A 17,310-nucleotide genomic window follows, 5' to 3' on the forward strand; every position below is an offset into this window, starting at 1 on the left:
GGGTTCTGGCATTGTTATCTACTTGCAAGGAGTGTGGGGACCGCATCAGGTTAGTAGTTCTCTAGATGTTCTTATATATATATCTCAGCCATTGAATAATCAATTAAAGAGTCAGCACAGTTGGGGGCAGGGGTGCACCAGGAGCTCAGGTTTGAGGCTTTACCACATGCCTTGGCAGTGGACTCAGTTACCCCTATTGTTCCCCAGGACCTTCAGTCCATTTTGCACCACCCCTAGCTCTTAACTCTGTGCTCCATTGACCCCTATGTGTGTCCTGTCCTTGCCGGCTCAGTCATGTAGGTCCCTCCTCCGAGGAGAGGCTCTCACTGCTGCCTATCAACTCCCAGGTTCGCTTATCAGTCCCACTGTGCCACTGGCAATCACAGCTCTGATGTTACGCTTGGCAAGCCCGGCGAGAATGCTAGTGATGTTGTTCGTCTCTCCAGCAGGAATGCCCAGAGGTCAGCTCCTATCTCCAATGGTGTTGAAGTCATTATTATCTCAGATGGGACACAGGAAGGAACTGAACTTTGCGGACGCAGGTGCCAAGTTACCATCCATCAGTTTCTAGGTTGTTTGAGTGATGCCTGTTGAAAAGTGGGCAGGCAACCTCAGTCATCAGGGTTCATAGGGAGGCCGAAAAAGAATGCATGGTCATTCGGGGATGAGGCTCTAATATTTAGTCACCGACTACTGGACTCCACGATCAGGTCGTTTAGTCCTTTGGTCATGACAGTGTAAGTTATGTCGAGTAGACTCAGGAAATCGGTGGTGCCTGCGGCCTCTTCTCCACAAGGGGAGCACTTAAGGCCACCTTTAAACATCTCCGGTGGTAAAGTCATTCTCTCAGCCAGGAAACAGGAAGGATCAGAGCGTTACAGCCGCAGGTGCCAGGTTACCAAGCCCCAGTTTTCAATATGTCCGGGCAGCACCTACAGCATCGTGGTTGGACCGCCACAGCTGACCCAGGTTCAAGGGGAAGCTGAGGGATAGTGGACGCCGCCACAAGCACCTATGGACCCTGAGCTAATCTTTTCCCCCTGAATTGATAGGTAGGGAGGGATTTACGGAGGTTCAAACAGGTGAGATCCTGATCTGGAGCCCTTCTAAAAGACTTCTGCCATGTTAGTTGCTTGGCCAAGCCTCTCTCTGCATTTATCTTATGGTTTAGAGAGAGGCCCACGTTTGGGCAAATAAGGCTCTGGACTGGCAGGCTATAGGTCTACGGTTCATACCTATCATATGTACCGAGTGTAGGAGTTGGTGGGTGGCTAGCTATGCTCTACCACCATTCCTAGGCTCAGAGGTCACATCACATGAGCCTTTATACAAGGAACAGACCTTCATGGATGTAAAATTGAATCCCCAAGACCGAGAATAAATAGAGTTGGCTGTCCTGAAAAAAGGTCATCAAGTGTGGGGATACCTGCCTAGTCCCATAACCGTAAATCGTGTATGGTTAGGTATCCATGAGGATTAGGGAGGGCAAATAGAAGTATTGTAGGAGCGTGGGTGGAGTGTTCCTTGGTAACTCGCAATCTCCGGATTCCCTGGCTAGGGATGCCAAATCCACCAGTACGAGAAGGAGGAGTCCACTCCAGGGGTCGGTTTCTGTAGCCACCAGGACAGCAGCCTCGCAGAATGAGGGTACTTGTTTCCTCTAGCGAATGTTTCAATATCCAGCGGGTTATCAATGTATTGAGGCTGCTAAGTAATAATATTCAAAATTGGGAGTGCTGAGGTCTCCCTGATCAGTGGAGTTGCAATTAAAGGAGGGCCACCTGACTGCGGCAGTTATACCACATGCGTTTACCTAATAATTTGTTAAGGTTTCCAAATAGCTTCTAGGGGAATAATGATGGGAGGTTGGCAAAGTGGATAGAAAAAACTTGGGAGCATCACCATCTTTGATACTGCAATACAACCTGAAATTAATGAAAGAAGGGAATATCAAAAAGCTATTTGAGTGCAGAGGGATTTCACTGTGGCTGTTAAATTGCCATCTAGGAGGTTCTTTTCACCATGAAATATTCAAATTCCCAAATAGCGGAGAGACACGCACTCCCACCTCACTGGTCCCCCACCTAGGTCGAACTGCACCAGAGCAACATGTAGATTCACGGCAAAGAGAAAGGACATGCTTCATCTCACCTGCTGAACCAATATCATACAGAAGGTGGATAGAAGAAGAGCAGTGCTAGAGTGATCGCCTCACAGATCTTTAAGGGAGAACATCACATTGGCAGCACTAAGGGAGACTGCGTTGATCCTGTCTGAAAACGAGATTCCCCAATCTTTCACATAGAAGTGTGTGTGGGCTGCTAGGAGTTCCATCCATGTGAAGAGGAGGAGGAAGGCAATGAGGTGGAAACTATCCTAGCCCACATTTGCCTGTCAGCATCTCCACATATCTATATAATGATCTAAAAATAGTGTGCACCTCAAATGAGTGCCCTAACTTAGCCTACTAAGGGTTTTGTTCCTCCATCATCAAGAAGGACAGGTACTTCTCTGTAGTCGCATATTTTGAGAGATAGATTTTTATGATCGGCATTTCAATATAATTCTTTCTTTTCCTGAAATGAAACTTGCTATAAAACAGATACACATATAAGCGTACAGGACATAACTTACATCAATAGCGATTTACCATGGCTGGCCTTTTAAACATAATTAAACATGGCATCTCTTTATCATACATGAAAGGAGAAAAACGGTTATGAGAAATGTTCTGTATTTGCTCCTCTGTAGTTTGAAGATGGTTATACTGTTTATGCATATCTTACAGTAGCAGGTTCTTTCACAGTGCAGTTCCTATAGCATACGGACAAATACAGACTTCAACATTCATTCACTTATCCTAAAAAGTGGCCAAGTAAAAATCAGATGAGGGCTACTCTTGGAGGTCCTTGGTAACTTACTTTGTCAACTTGCCCTATTGAGCTATTTATCCCCATGTCCCCGCATCAGACTCATGCTTGTTGTGTCCACTCACATAAAAATCTACCTCTCAAATTTGTGTCACTACAGGGAAGCGCCAGACCTCATCCTGGAATATGACGTAGAAAAAGCCCTCAACAGGGTAAGTTGTGACATTCAGTTGGAGTTCATTGTATTTATATCATTATATACAAATGTATGGACGCTGGTAGGTAAGTGTGTACAGATATGCATACAATTGATGTGTGTGCTCGGTACTCCAATTTTATTGGGGCTATCATGGAGTGTGTTGTTGCTGTGTTCATCAACGGGTGTGCAGTTAACGTCTATTGTCAAAGTAAAATGTTTAATATAGTTATAAAGTAATATTTTTTAAAACACATCACAGATAATTTAAATACGTGGATAAAAACGGTATGAAAGCCTTATGCTCTGCTAAATTACATGAACTTTATTGCAATCAGGCAGGAATTAGTTGAGCCCTGAAGAAAGCCAGAGACCTGTCTGGGTTATTATAAAGTCTGAAACATGTAGGCAATTTTCCAATGGATGTATGAAAGAAAGAAAATGTTCCTTTCTGTAATCCTGCTTTTGCACTGTAGGGATCCTCACAGAAATCATAAACATGGAAATAATTACACCTGCATGCTTGGATCCCAGAAAACTTTTAATATACCACTTGTCTGAAAAGAAAATCTATATTTTTATCACCCGGTGGAGGTCACCTTTGGGTAGCTAAAGTTAGGACCACGTTTTCTTAAGAAATAGATTTTTTGTTTTGCTGATAACTTTGGTGCTGTTTGGCGAATCCTCATGAACAGTCCACACAAAAAAAGTCTCATCCACCCTAGCTCTTTCCTGGAAAGTTTAGGGACGATCGATCTAGTGGGGGCAGAAATTGGGGTTGGTCCCACAACACTTTTTTTCCCATGCATTATGATACTTATTTATTTATTTTCTAGTTTGTTGGAGCGCGAACCAGACCTGTGAGGGTATCTGAGCGCTTTACAGGGTTGAGGGGGAGGAATACAAAGCGTAAGGATGGGATCAAATTGGGAAAGATAGGGATACATTATACAGTAGGAGCACAAAGTCTAAAGTCCAAGCTACATGTGGGATAAAAAATTGAAGCGGGTGGATATAATATACAAGAAGGCACGCAGTCTCAGCTCTTGGGGGATGCCCAGGAGAGCAGAAAATATGTATTATCTGTAGAAGCCATGGATATAAAATAATTGAATACATGTATAGCCAAAACGGCTGGTAGAAAGCTAGATCTTGGTCCAGAAAGCATGCTTTGGTATAAATTCGTTTTGGAGAAAGTAATGTATGTATATTTCGTGCCCCAGAGGATCCGCAGTTCTGACAGATCTCAAGATCATATCTGACTGGCTGGCACCTATATATAGGGGTCAGGATAAGGGTGCGTGGGTAGGGCAGATCTGAGAAGTGGTGGGGGGCCCCCTGGTACCAAAAGGAAAATGCTACTTACCAGTATGCACCTGTTCTAGGAATGTAGAGCTTCAGATTCACACACTATGCATAGATCGCCATCTGGTGTTGGGCTTGGATGTTTGCAGTTTGTTATTGTCTTGGAACAAGTCTTTGGAAGTCACAAGATAGGTGACTCATCCTGTGGACAATAGTGCGCATGGGCATCAACTCTCTTCAGATTGTTTTTTCACCAACTAGGGAAATGACGGAGTTTTGTGAGAAACAGAAAGATGTCCATGTATGTTGTATCTAGTTAAGATAATACGGGAACAGATAAAAGTTAGCCGGGGAGGTGGGTGGGCTTGTGTGAATCTGCAGCTCTACATGCTAGGAACAGATGCATACTGGTAAGTAGCATTTTCCGTTTGAGGCATATGAGCTGCAGATCACACACTATGCATAGATTGCATAGCAGTATTGTCCCCTAACGGCGATCACCAGTATCTGTTGCAGTAGTCTGAAATAGTGTTTTGAGTACAGCCTGGACAACACAAGCTTGTTGTTTTGCTTGCACATCTACACAATAGTGTTTTGTGAATGTGTGCGGTGTAGACCATGTAGTTGCTTTGCAGATATCAGATGAGGGAATGTTCCCTAAAAATGCCATGGATGCCATTATTTTGCGGGTAGAATGGGCTTCAGGGGTAATACAAAGTGTACGTTTTGCTTTCTGATAGCAAATTTGTATACATTTGACAATCCACCTTGCAATTCTTGACTTCGATATGGGATTGCCTTTATGTGGTGGTGAAAATGAAACAAAAGGCTGTTTTGTTTTGCGAAAAGATTTTGTTATGTCAATATAGTAAAGAAGAAATGCGTTACTTACCTGTAACAGCAGTTATCCAGTATTGGTATCTTTCATAGATTCACATGCCTGAATCATTCCCCGTCGTCGGGGTGGGAGTCCCCGGTAAATAATAATAGTAATGTCACATAGACATATACTTAGTACTAGGCCATAGGCCTTACACTAGTAGCCTATCTAGGTCCTTATGTAAAAAAGGACCAAACTTTGGCCAGTAGCCAATCAGCTACCATCACCCTCCTCACCTTCCTGGAAGGAGCCCTAGTCCCTCAGATTTTCGTAAGCACAGTGCTAAGTAGTCCCTACTGAGAGGGTAAAGGTGAGCCCTTCCAGGGGAGGCGGGTGGGTTGCATGTGAATCTATGAAAGATACCAATACTGGATAACTGCTGTTACAGGTAAGTAACGCATTTCTTATCCAGTATTATGGGTATCTTTCATAGATTCACATGCCTGAATCAGAATAGCAAGCAATAATGAGCACATTTCGTCTAATACATCCGTCAAGACATAATAATCTTATCATAAGCTGTTACACAGTTTACATGATACTGACAACCTGATAAGAAATGTGCGATAAATTACCTGGAAGGTGGGATGATAGGAAGAAGGCTCACCACTAATGAAATAGATGACGTAGGACCGCCTGTCCCACTGCTGCATCCTTCATAAGTTCAGAGTCCAAGCAGTAGTGCCTGGTGAACGTATGTGGTGTCTTCCATGTCGCCGCTCTGCAGATGTCGACAATGGGTACCCCAGCAAAGAGCGCCATGGAGGTGGATACCACTCTAGTGGAGTGTGCTCGAACCTTTGAAGGCAGAGGATGGCCCGCCTGTTGGTGACAGAAGGCGATGGCCGCTGAAATCCATCTGGAAATGCTCTGTTTTGTCAATGCTAGGCCTTTTCTGGGCCTGCTAAATGCAACAAACCATTGGTTGGACTTCCTAAATTGCTCCGTCCTGTGTATGTAGAATTTGAGACATCGTTTGAGGTCCAATGAGTGTAGAGATCTTTCAGCCGCAGATGATGGATTCGGGAAGAAAGATCTTAGGACAATAGGTTCGTTGAGATGGAAAGAGGACGGAACCTTCGGTATAAACTTAGGGTTAGTCCGTAGAATGACCCTGTCGTTCTTGAACTGGATGAAGGGATCTTGCACAGAAAAAGCCTGCAGTTCACTCACTCTCCTTGCTGACGTGAGCGCCAGTAATAGAGCTGTTTTCCATGACAAATATTTTAGATCTGCTCTGTGGATTGGCTCAAACGGGTGTTTCATTAGTTGAGTTAGTACCCCATTTAGTTGCCATGTAGGTGGAGACTCTCTAACTGGAAGGAAAGTTCTGAATAATCCCTTCAGAAACTGCTTGACTAGTCTGTTGGTCCATAATGAAGCTCCACACGAAGATCGTCTGAACCTGGATATGGCCGCCAGGTGGACTTTTATGGAAGCATGTGCCAGTCCTGAATTGGCTAGGTGGAGTAAGTAGGGCAGAATTTGTGCTGGAGTAGAAGTGAACGGATGTAATTTCTGAGCTCTACACCACAAACAGAACCTTTTCCACTTAAGGGAATACGTCTTATTAGTACTTTCAGCCCGGGCCCGGGCTAAGACGACCCTGCATTCCTGTGGAATATCTAAATCCTGGAACTCTCTGAACTCAGGAGCCAAGACGATAATTTTAGAGATGTTGGATCCGGATGCTGGACTTGTCCCTGGTTCATTGTGAGGAGATGTGGGCATGTCCTGAATAGAATTGGAGGTTCCAGCGATAGAAGGTGTAGTTATGTATACCAGTGCTGACGCGGCCACGCTGGGGCTATCAGGATCATGGTACAACTCTCTGCTTTTAGTTTCTGGAGAACCCTGGGGATCGGGGGAAACGGTGGAAAAGAGTAAGCAAAGACGTTGCACCATGTCATCGAAAAGGCATTCCCTAGGGACCTTTCCTGGGGAAGCCAGCTTGCGTAATGTTGGCATTTCGCGTTCACTTCCGTCGCAAAGAGATCCAGGTGAGGCTTGCCCCAACGGGAGAACACTGAGTCGAGCGTCTTCTGGTCGAGCTCCCACTCGTAGCAAATGGAGCGCTGCCTGCTTAGCGAGTCTGCCAGGGTGTTGTCTACTCCTGGAACATACTCTGCCCGCAGAGAAATGTTGTGTTGTAGCAGCCAGATCCAAATTTGCTGAGATTCTCGAGACAACGTCCTGGATCGAGTAACCTCCTGTTTGTTCAGGTAGTGCATTGTGGTGGTGTTGTCCGTCCTCACAAGCACTGGGGAGTTCCTGATTCGGGGTTGGAATGCTCGAAGAGCCAAGCGCACTGCTCGTAACTCTAGCAGATTGATGTGGAGTTGTTTTTCTGCCATTGACCATTGACGTGTACTTGCAGTTCTTGAAGGAACGCCCCCCATCCTTCCAGTGAAGCGTCTGTGGTTATCACATGAGGAGAGACTGGGAGTAGAAAAGGAAGGCCCTTGTTTAAGTTGTCGCCCAGAAGCCACCATCTCAGCGCTTTCTTCATGACCTGAGTGATCTTGATCCAGTCGTCGAAGGATCCTGTACTTTGGATCCACTGATTTGTTAAGGCTTCCTGTAGAGGCCGCATGTGGAGGCGACAATGAGGAATGAGAAAAATGTTGGAAGACATCATTCCTAGCAACGACTTGAAGAGTCGAACCTTGACTCTCTTTCTGGTCTGAATGTGGACGGCCAGTGTCTTCAGCTTGACCTGACGTTCTCTGGAAGGGAAGGCTTTCTCCTGTTGTGTATCCAACGTTGCTCCCAGGAAATTGAGACATTGTGACGGTTGTAGAGTTGACTTTTCCTGGTTGAGTGTTAGGCCCAGGTTCTCGAAGAGATGAAGGCAGGCCGTAGAGGACCTGGCTACTCCTGTCGAGTAGGAGCTTTGACGAGCCAGTCGTCTAGGTAGGGAAAGACTTGGTGATGATGCTGACGAAGGTATGCCGCTACTGGACACAGACACTTTGTGAAGATGTGTGGAGCTGACTTCAGGCCGAATGGTAATACTCTGAACTAGTAGTGTCTGCCTGCCACTGCAAACCTCAGGAATTGTCGATGACTCTTGTGATTGAGGATATGAAAATAGGCATCCTGGAGGTCTAAGGATACCATATAGTCTTTTGAATTGAGTAGGTGTAATACCTCCTGGAGGGTAACCATACGGAAGGACTGCTTCTTGAGGTATTTGTTTAAGTTTCTCAGATCCAGTATTGGTCTCCACTGCTTCTTCTCCTTTTTTCTGATCAGGAAGAATCTGGAATAGAATCCTCTCCCCTTCTGACCTCGAGGAACTCTTTCTACTGCTCTTTTCTGGAGCATTAGAGAGAGCTCCTGTTGAATTAGGTTTAGATTCTTGTGCTGCATAGGACATGGTGAGTTCGGAGGAGGATGCTCCACAAACTCCAAAGTGTGTCCGAAGCGAACTAACTGCAAAACCCAACGATCTGTTGTAATTTGCTTCCAATTGTGCAGGAAGTTGGTAATTTTCCCTCCAACTACGAATTGTGGAGAAGAGGTGGAGGCCTGCTGGAGAAAGCAGTCATTGGCGTCTGTAATTGTCTTTCTTTCCTCCTTTCCCTCGAAAGGACGACTTGTTGTATGAGGATCGTCCTTGTTGTTGCCTCTGCTGATATTGAGGCTTGTACTGCTGGGAAGAGTTATAAGAGGACTTGTAACCTTGATAGCTGCCACGATTCTGTTGCCCTCTACCTCTGGATCCTCGAAAGGAATTATTTTTGTATTGCAGGGTGCCTAGGGCTTTCGCCGTGTCGGAATCCTTCTTAATACCTTGCAGCATGTCATCGATATGCTCACCGAAGAGCAATTCTCCATCAAATGGCATGTCTAGAACTTTGGCTTGCACTTCAAGCCGGAATGCGGTGGCTTTAAGCCAGCCCTGGCGTCTCAAAACCGCTGCTCCTGCCAATTGACGAAAGCCTGTGGAAGCGATATCCAAGGCCACATCGATCATCTCTGAGGCAGAGCGTTCGCCCTCCAGCAAAATCTTCTTAACCTCTTCTTTCTGGTCTTCTGGGATCGCTCCTAGATATGGGGCTATATCTGCCCATTTCTGTCGATTGTAGCGACCTAGCAATGCCAGAGAATTTGCAGCCCTGACTGATAGGGCGGACAAGGAGGAAAATCTCTTGCCGATGGCATCAAGTTTTCTCCCCTCTTTATCAGGAGGCGCTGTTATTGCCGCTGACGGGTTGCTGGACTTCTGCTGAGCGGCCTGTGATATAACCGAGTCAGGTTTAGTTTGGCCGGTTAAACATGCGGGTGCAGAGTCTGGGGCTTTGTACTTCCTTTCAAGTCTAGCCGGTACTGGAATAAGAGAGGCTGGATTTTTCATTATTTTAAGTCCTTGCTCCCATATATAATCGATTACTGGAATGGAGCGAGCAGATCTTTTGAAGGGTTCCTTAAAATCATGAAGGAAACAGTCCTGGGTTTCCGATGCTATTTGGATGTTGAACCTTGCAGCCGCTCTCCCTACGATATTATGGCATCCCCCTAAATCCTCAGGGGGTGAATCGTCCTGTACTTGGTCCAGTGATGCTGAATCCGCGTGGGCGTTATCCTCGGAATCATCATCATCATCATGTATTTCACCCTCCTCCTCTTGGGCTTCGTCCCCTCTCATTTCTTCTTCGTATTCATCCTCATCCGAAGAAATTTGAGGAGGTAATTTCTCTTGTTCCTGACGCACAACCAGCGGAGGTGGCCGCTGTCGTTGCTGAGGAGTTGGCGCTTCCTGTTGTGCCTGTACTCCTGATGCAGGAGAAGATGATGGGAATCTTTGTTTAAAGTCCGCAACTAGAAACTGGAGGTCAGAGACAATTGACGCTGGAAGGCACACCATAGGCTGGACAGTGGTATGCTGTTGAACTTCCTCTTGAATTGTAACCTCCTCTAAATCTTCACAGTCTGAACTCTCATGCACTTTTATGTTAAGATGAGATGGACTGGACGCTATGGGAAACATGGTCTCCATCTCAGGATCTTCTGATTCTAGAAACTGCGTTGGTAGCAGCTGTTGGACCTTGCTAGGTGAGGTCATCTCTGGTGTCACCCGGCATGATGACATTTTAAAATGTGTATATGTATACTTCAATGAGGGAGAGCCCTTAGATTGTAGATCCGTTGACGCGGTGTCCGTCGACGGTGGAGCGTCTACGAATTTGGAAGATTTATCAGGCATTTTCATCGTCGACTGTATCGTCGTCATTGATGTTCTCGTCGACGACAATGATTTCTTCGTCGACTGCGGCGGCGACACTCTAGTAGTCGACGACGATGGCTTCGTCGACGGGTTCGTCGACGGTGGTGTCGACGACGATGGCTTCGTCGACGGTGTCCTCGTCGACAGTGTCGTCCTCGACGAGGTAGTCTTCGTCGACGATATAGTCTTCGTCGACGATGTAGTCTTCGTCGACGGTGGGGTCGTCGTCGACGGTGGGTCGTCGTCGACTATGTGATCTTCGTCGACGCTGAAGTCCTCGTCGACTATGGGATTTTCGTCGACGCTGAAAGCTTCGCCTTCTTCGACGATGAAGCCGACGTCGACGGGAGCGTCGACAGATGCGTTGTTGACGGTTTTGTGACAGGAATGATAGAAGGTATTGACCTACCCATCGTCGACGATATTGTAGAAGTCGACGCCATGGAGAAAGTAGACGCCGTGGATGTCGAAATGGAGAATGTAGACATCGTCACAGGCAGGCCAGAAGTCACCATAGCAGGCTTCTTGAAGTCTGTCATCTGAAGAGAAGGTTTCTGAGGCTTGACCTCCTGATGACCCTCCATGGACTTTGGCTTCTTGTGAGGAGGCGCAGCAGACTGGCCTGGGGATGTCTGCCGAGGCCTTTTAGGAGAGGATTGGAAACTCCTGAAGGAACACTCGCTCTCACCTGAAGAGACTGCTTGATCTTTGTCCTTTAGTCTCTGAAGCCACAGAAGCAGGCGCCCTTCCCTGTCCTTCAATGTTTTGACCGGGAGAGTGCGACAAATCTTACATTCCTTGGCAGAATGCTGAGGATAGAGCCAATACAAGCAGTCTTCATGTTTGTCCTCTATATGTAACCTCATTTTGCTACAAGAGGCACAGGGTCTAAAAAGCCCTTTTTTAGGAGTAGTAGACATAATAAATACCAATACTCCTTCCAAAGCTGAAACTTGAAGAGAAAATAGGATAAATCCAAAGATATGGGAAAAAACCTGAGCAGAGCTCAGTGGAGACTCCCTTAGCACGACGTGCGGTAGAAAATCTGAGGGACTAGGGCTCCTTCCAGGAAGGGGAGGAGGGTGATGGTAGCTGATTGGCTACTGGCCAAAGTTTGGTCCTTTTTACATAAGGACCTAGATAGGCTACTAGTGTAAGGCCTATGGCCTAGTACTAAGTATATGTCTATGTGACATTACTATTATTATTTACCGGGGACTCCCACCCCGACGACGGGGAATGATTCAGGCATGTGAATCTATGAAAGATACCCATAATACTGGATAAGTGCTCTTTAGACGTCTAGTGTATGAAGAGCTATTTCTGCAACTGTTTATGGTAGCAAGAAGAAGACTGGCAACTCTACAGATTTGTTAAGATGGAAGGGAGTAATAACTTTAGGAAAGAATTTGGGATGTATTCTGAGAACCACTTTGTTATGGTGGAGTTGTAAAATGGTTCTTGAATAGTTAGCGCCTGGAGCTCACCGACTCTTCTGAGAGATGTGATAGGCAACAGGAAAGCGACTTTCCATGCAAGAAATTGTAGCTCATATTTGTAGAGGTTCAAATGGAGGCCCCATTACCCTAGTAAGGACGATGTTTCCTAGTAAGGACGATTTTTAGATTCCACACCGGAGAGGGTGGTACCCTGGGAGGAATTATTCTTTTGAAGCCTTCCATAAATGCTTTAATGGCAGGTACCCTGAATAATGACAAATGTTGTCTATTTTGCAGGTAGGCTGCTATGGCAGCGAGATGTAATCTGATTGATGTGTATGCTAGATTACATCTTTGAAGATGTAGCAGGTAACATATGGTGTGTTAAATGGATGAATCTAGAGGACTGATTGGGTTATTGGTACAGTATATCACAAATCTTTTCCAGTTGGCTGCATAGCAGGAGCTAGTGGTGAGACGCTTAGCCTCTTTGATAATGTTCATATAATCAGGTGGAAGATTGAGGTAACCAAATTCTAGGACTTCAGGAGCCAGATCGCTAGGTTGAGCTGTGCTGGATCTGGGTGTCTGATCTCTCCATGGTTGTGGGGAAAGATGTAGTTTTTGGTGCAGGACTACTGATAGTTCCAGCAATGTTGAGTACCATGGCTGTCTGGCCCCGGTTGGAGCAACTAGGATCAGAGTTAGTGACTGTTGTTGCAGCTTCCTACCACTATTGGAATTGATGGGAGAGGCGGAAGAGCGTACGCAAATCTGCCTGACAAATTCATCCATATTGCATTGCCTTTGGACAATTGTGTGTGGATATCTGGTGGCAAAGCTTGGGCATTTTGTGTTTGAATGTGTGGCAAAGAGATCCATCTCTGGATGCCCCACATTTGGAAAAATGGTTGAAGGACTCGTGAATCTGATGTGTCCGACGACTTAACAAATCTGCCATTTGATTTGATTTTGTATTCCTAGAAGATGTTGGACTAAAAGTAAGATGTTTGAGGAATATCCCATCTCCATATGCTCTGTGCTAGATGAGAGAGCTGCAGAGAGTGCGTCCCCCCTTGCTTTTGTAGATAATACATCGCTGTTATATTGTCCGTCTGGACTAAGGCAGCTTTGCCTGATGCGCGTTTCTGGAATGATATTTATGCCAGAAGGAGTGCTAGCAGCTCCAAATGATTGACATGGAGTAGCTTTTTCTGAGGTGTCCATTTGCCCTGTATGGTGTGATGTAGTAGATGAGCTTCCCAACCGGTGAGTGATGAGTCTGCTGTCAACACGATTTGTGGAACCGGCTCTGAGAACGGTCGCTCTTTGGAAAGGTTTTGTGTGTTCCACCACTGCAGAGAGCGATGTGTCTGGCCGTCCGCTAACACCAAATCTGTTAGCTGACCTTGAGCTTGGTACCACTGACATGCTAAGCATTCCTGTAAGGGGCGCATCTGGAGTCTTGCATGAGGTACTATGAATATGCAAGAGGCCATCATCCCTATTAGTTGCATAAACACTTAAGCTGGAAGTGAGTGCTGCAGTTGGATATAAGGGCTTGCATACTTACTATCCTGGCTGGATTGGGATATGCAAGGCCTTTTGAGGTGTCTATTGTGGCACCTAGATATTGTTGGATGCGGGACGGTTGGAGGGGAGTCTTTTGGAGGTTTATTATAAACCCTAAGTGGTGAAGTAGTTGGATTGTGGTGTGTGTGTGATTTACACACTGGGTATGCGACTTGGCTTTTATGAGCCAGTCGTTCAAGTATGGGAAGACGTGAATTTGTGGTCTTCTTAATTGGGCTGCTACCATTGCTAGACTTTGGGTGCTGTGGTGACTAAATGGGAGAACCTTGAACAGGTAACGCTGACCGTCCACTACAAGTCGAAGATATTTTCTGTGAGCAGGGTGTATGAGAATGTCGAAGTAGGCGTCCTTGAGATCTAATGTGGCGAGGAAGGACTTGTTGAAGAGTGACCATATGAAAATGGTCTGATTGTATGTATGGACTTTATTCTCAAACTTAAAATGTACCCTGAGGCGCGTTTGCAGAGTGATGGGGAAAGGGGTTGTGGCCTCCTAAGGTCTCTCAGCAATCCCACTGTGTGAGACTTACTAGGAGGTAACAGAAGGGCTTATTGGCCCCCCTTAAGGACCCTGAGCATCCAAGGGGACTTCATCCCCCAAATAGTTGTGAACCAGGAGGCGTGTCTGCAGAGTGGTGGTGAAAGGGGGCAGTGCTTCCAGTGACTAACTGGTCCGTTCATTTTATAAACCTTTTTTCCATCTCAATAGAGAAGGGGGCGGCACGTGGCCCCCGTTCCCTGGGCAAATTTCAGCCCTGGGGGCCCCATCCCCCAGGGCCAGGCCTTTTTTGAATGGGGAGAAGTCCTTCAGCTCAGGCTTTTAACGCTGGAGCTGACCTTTAATGGCAGGTAGAGCCCGCTACAGCGGGCATATTGCATATTAGTTTTAATGCATAAGATCCCAATTAGGATTAGGACTATAGAGGAATAATGTAGCTCTGTTTTATTTGTCATATGATCTTTACCTATTGTTTAGTATAAGCTATATGTCTTTGTTTATTTCGCAGCATTGAAAAAGAGGAAGGTCCTTAAAAACACGTGTAACCTGTGTCTGCACTGATTTTGTGAGGCAAATTTTGAACTTGAAGGACTTCTTTTAATAGGAAGAATACATCTTTTCAAAATAAAGAAAACATTTTTGAACTGGAATATGAATGTGCGATTATTAATTATGCTATTAACCTCCGCAAAGACACCCCAACTATTTACAACAACGCAACAAAAAAATCTGTTCACCATTGGCTACTCATAGCTTTGGATGCTTAAACTCAAAAACCAGGATGCTCTCACAGCCCGTGCTAACCTTTGTTGCATTTAGTAGAACAGATTGTATGGAGTCTCTCTTACTTAATGTGTGTTACTCTTCTGTAGCATAAATGTGATGCAGTCACTGAACAGAGCTGGAACACCAACATACTACTTTTAAAAATTCACTCATACACAAACTACACAACAAACATCTTTAATAAGATAGGACACAACTTTATCATTCAACTAAACCAACACAAACCACCATAAAAGACTACTTTCAACAGACCAGCCTTTCGCTACAAAATATGACAATAGGCCATTATGACCATAGTCAAAAACAAAATCCCAGGAAGATGCATAGTGTGCATAGAATGAGTTAACATGGGTAACCAAATTAAGTTCACAAAGAATCGAGTGAAGTAAAATAAAAGAATATTTTAAAAAATGTAGAGCTTACCTGAGTACTTCCCAGTGGAACAATGCGTGTTATATTCTTAACAGTGACTTTTCCTATGACAACAGTTACAAGTATAACTTCTACATCAAGCTGAGTGACACTAAGTCCATAATAATTTTTGTTGGTTACGTTCACAATATGCTGCAAAGAAAAACAGGGTTAGATGAAATTAAATGCATTCAAGCAATAAGAATCTGTAGAGCAAGAAGTAATCATTTACCAGACTATTATATTCAGAAGAGTCAGTGACAACCTTCAAAGCTCTGCAATATGAAGTAAATTCAATTACACTACAAAATAAATGTAAAATAGCGCCAAGACGCCTCTGGGCATTTGTGCGCTTTACAAGTTTCAAAAATAAATAATTAAAATCCCATTAGAGAAAAACTCTGATTTCTAAAAATAAATAAATACCCCATCTCGTCTTTTATTTTCACTCAATCCATGAATGGTATGAAAATACTCTTAAAATCCTTCTATCGGCACAACTCCATCTTGAATGGGAACTTTACGATATAATTCCCAGCGGCTCACACTGGGTAATACATGAACCTACCCCTCAAGTTTAATGATGAAAGCAATCTGCTGAAATGAATTTAAGACTGAAGCCTCACTTCAATCCCAAGTTAGGGAAACAGAATATGCATCTAAGTGTAGTTTGCCGTTTGCTTTTTGGACTATTCAAACACCCAAAGCAATTCTGTTATATCACAGAACAGACAAAAGGCAAGTTTAAATATGTGTTTTTTTAAATTATGTGTTACTTTCTAAAATGTACTTAATGTCCAGACAATGAAGAAACGTAAAAAAAGAAGTTGGTTGCTAGTTTCACTTTTGACATTATGTTATTCCTTGTGTACGGTAGAAGTGTTTATCAAAGATGGTTTACTTACTCACTAAAGAAAAGGAGCTCATTGACTCAGGGCTGCTGGCCACTTTCTACCAATAATGTGATTTGAAGACAAGTCACAAACTGAATAGGGTTAGAGTTTTAAAGGCTGTTTACTCAAATTATAACTAGAAGCACATTAGCTGCATGAGAAATATTGCAATACTAAACATTCTCAGACAGGCACTTTCAAAAAGCACAATAATTCCACATAAAAATTCACAAAAGAGATGCAAAGTGGTTCCAAATTAAAGAGGTGATATTTATCGTCCATCAGTGTCGAAACATAGTCAATACAATGATTTAGTTGTCGGTCAAAGAAAAAGGAAGAGAGACAAATAATCACGTACACACGCTATTGTGTACCCTGCTATGACTATCTTATATCCCATTATTAAAGGCTTATGATGGAAAGATACCTCCGCTAAGCCTGTATGGGGGGAGAGGTTTTTTCCTTGATCCAACCTATGAATGGGATAGACTGGAAGGGGTAGTGCTTAAAAGACTCCTATCACTCCCCAAAGGTAAAAATGGTTCAGGCCATAAGGAGAGCGTGCAATCTGAACTCTTGGAACATGGCGGCCTCTAAGATACTTTAACACATTGTTGGAGGATGATGAGGTGGTTAAAGTCTCCAAATTGTGTTGGCAAGAGATCCAAAGCAGTGTAAGGATGTGGCCAAAGGCTGTAAGACCTAGAATTGCACTTAGGAACCGATGGTCTACTAGGATTTATTTCATTAAAGCTTTTGTATAATTTAAATGATGGCATGTACTTTAAATATATTCAAATACGGGACTTTTTAGTTCGGAAAATGAAAATTGTTGAAGTTAAGCACTCAGATTTACTAAAATGTTTGTATTCAGATCGCACCAAATCACTTATAAGTGAGAGCTATGGCCACCTTATTTTAAGCAAGAATGATGACTGTGGTAAAATGGCAGCTAAGTGGTCTAATAGATTGGGAATTAATATTAGTACCAATCAGATCTCTGCTTCTCTCTGCCAAATTAATAAGGTAGTTCATTCTTCAAACTTAAGGTTACAATTATATAGAACCATCTGCCAATTGTATTACACTCCCCAAAGAATTTCTAGTTGGCAACCAGGTAATCGATCTAATGAGCACACTAAATTTCTAAATGTAAATTGGAAGCGGATGGTATTGAATATATGCTTTTCTCATGTCCTGCACTCGAC

The 17,310-nt window shown here is 44.3% G+C and overlaps 1 protein-coding gene across 8 annotated transcripts in view; it reads right to left on the reverse strand.

Moving 5' to 3' along the window:
- TMEM106A (transmembrane protein 106A) overlaps nucleotides 1–17,310 on the reverse strand; it is a 358,070-nt gene that overhangs the window by 86,511 nt on the left and 254,249 nt on the right. For all 8 annotated transcript variants that reach the window (XM_086924021.1, XM_086924024.1, XM_086924022.1 and 5 more), the window contains one exon: nucleotides 15,222–15,362. In XM_086924021.1, the coding sequence (XP_086780147.1) occupies nucleotides 15,222–15,362 (141 nt within the window). The remainder of the gene's footprint in view (nucleotides 1–15,221; nucleotides 15,363–17,310) is intronic.

Source organism: Lissotriton vulgaris, chromosome 5 (genome assembly GCF_964263255.1).
Source record: "Lissotriton vulgaris chromosome 5, aLisVul1.2, whole genome shotgun sequence".
Taxonomy (NCBI): domain Eukaryota; kingdom Metazoa; phylum Chordata; class Amphibia; order Caudata; family Salamandridae; genus Lissotriton; species Lissotriton vulgaris.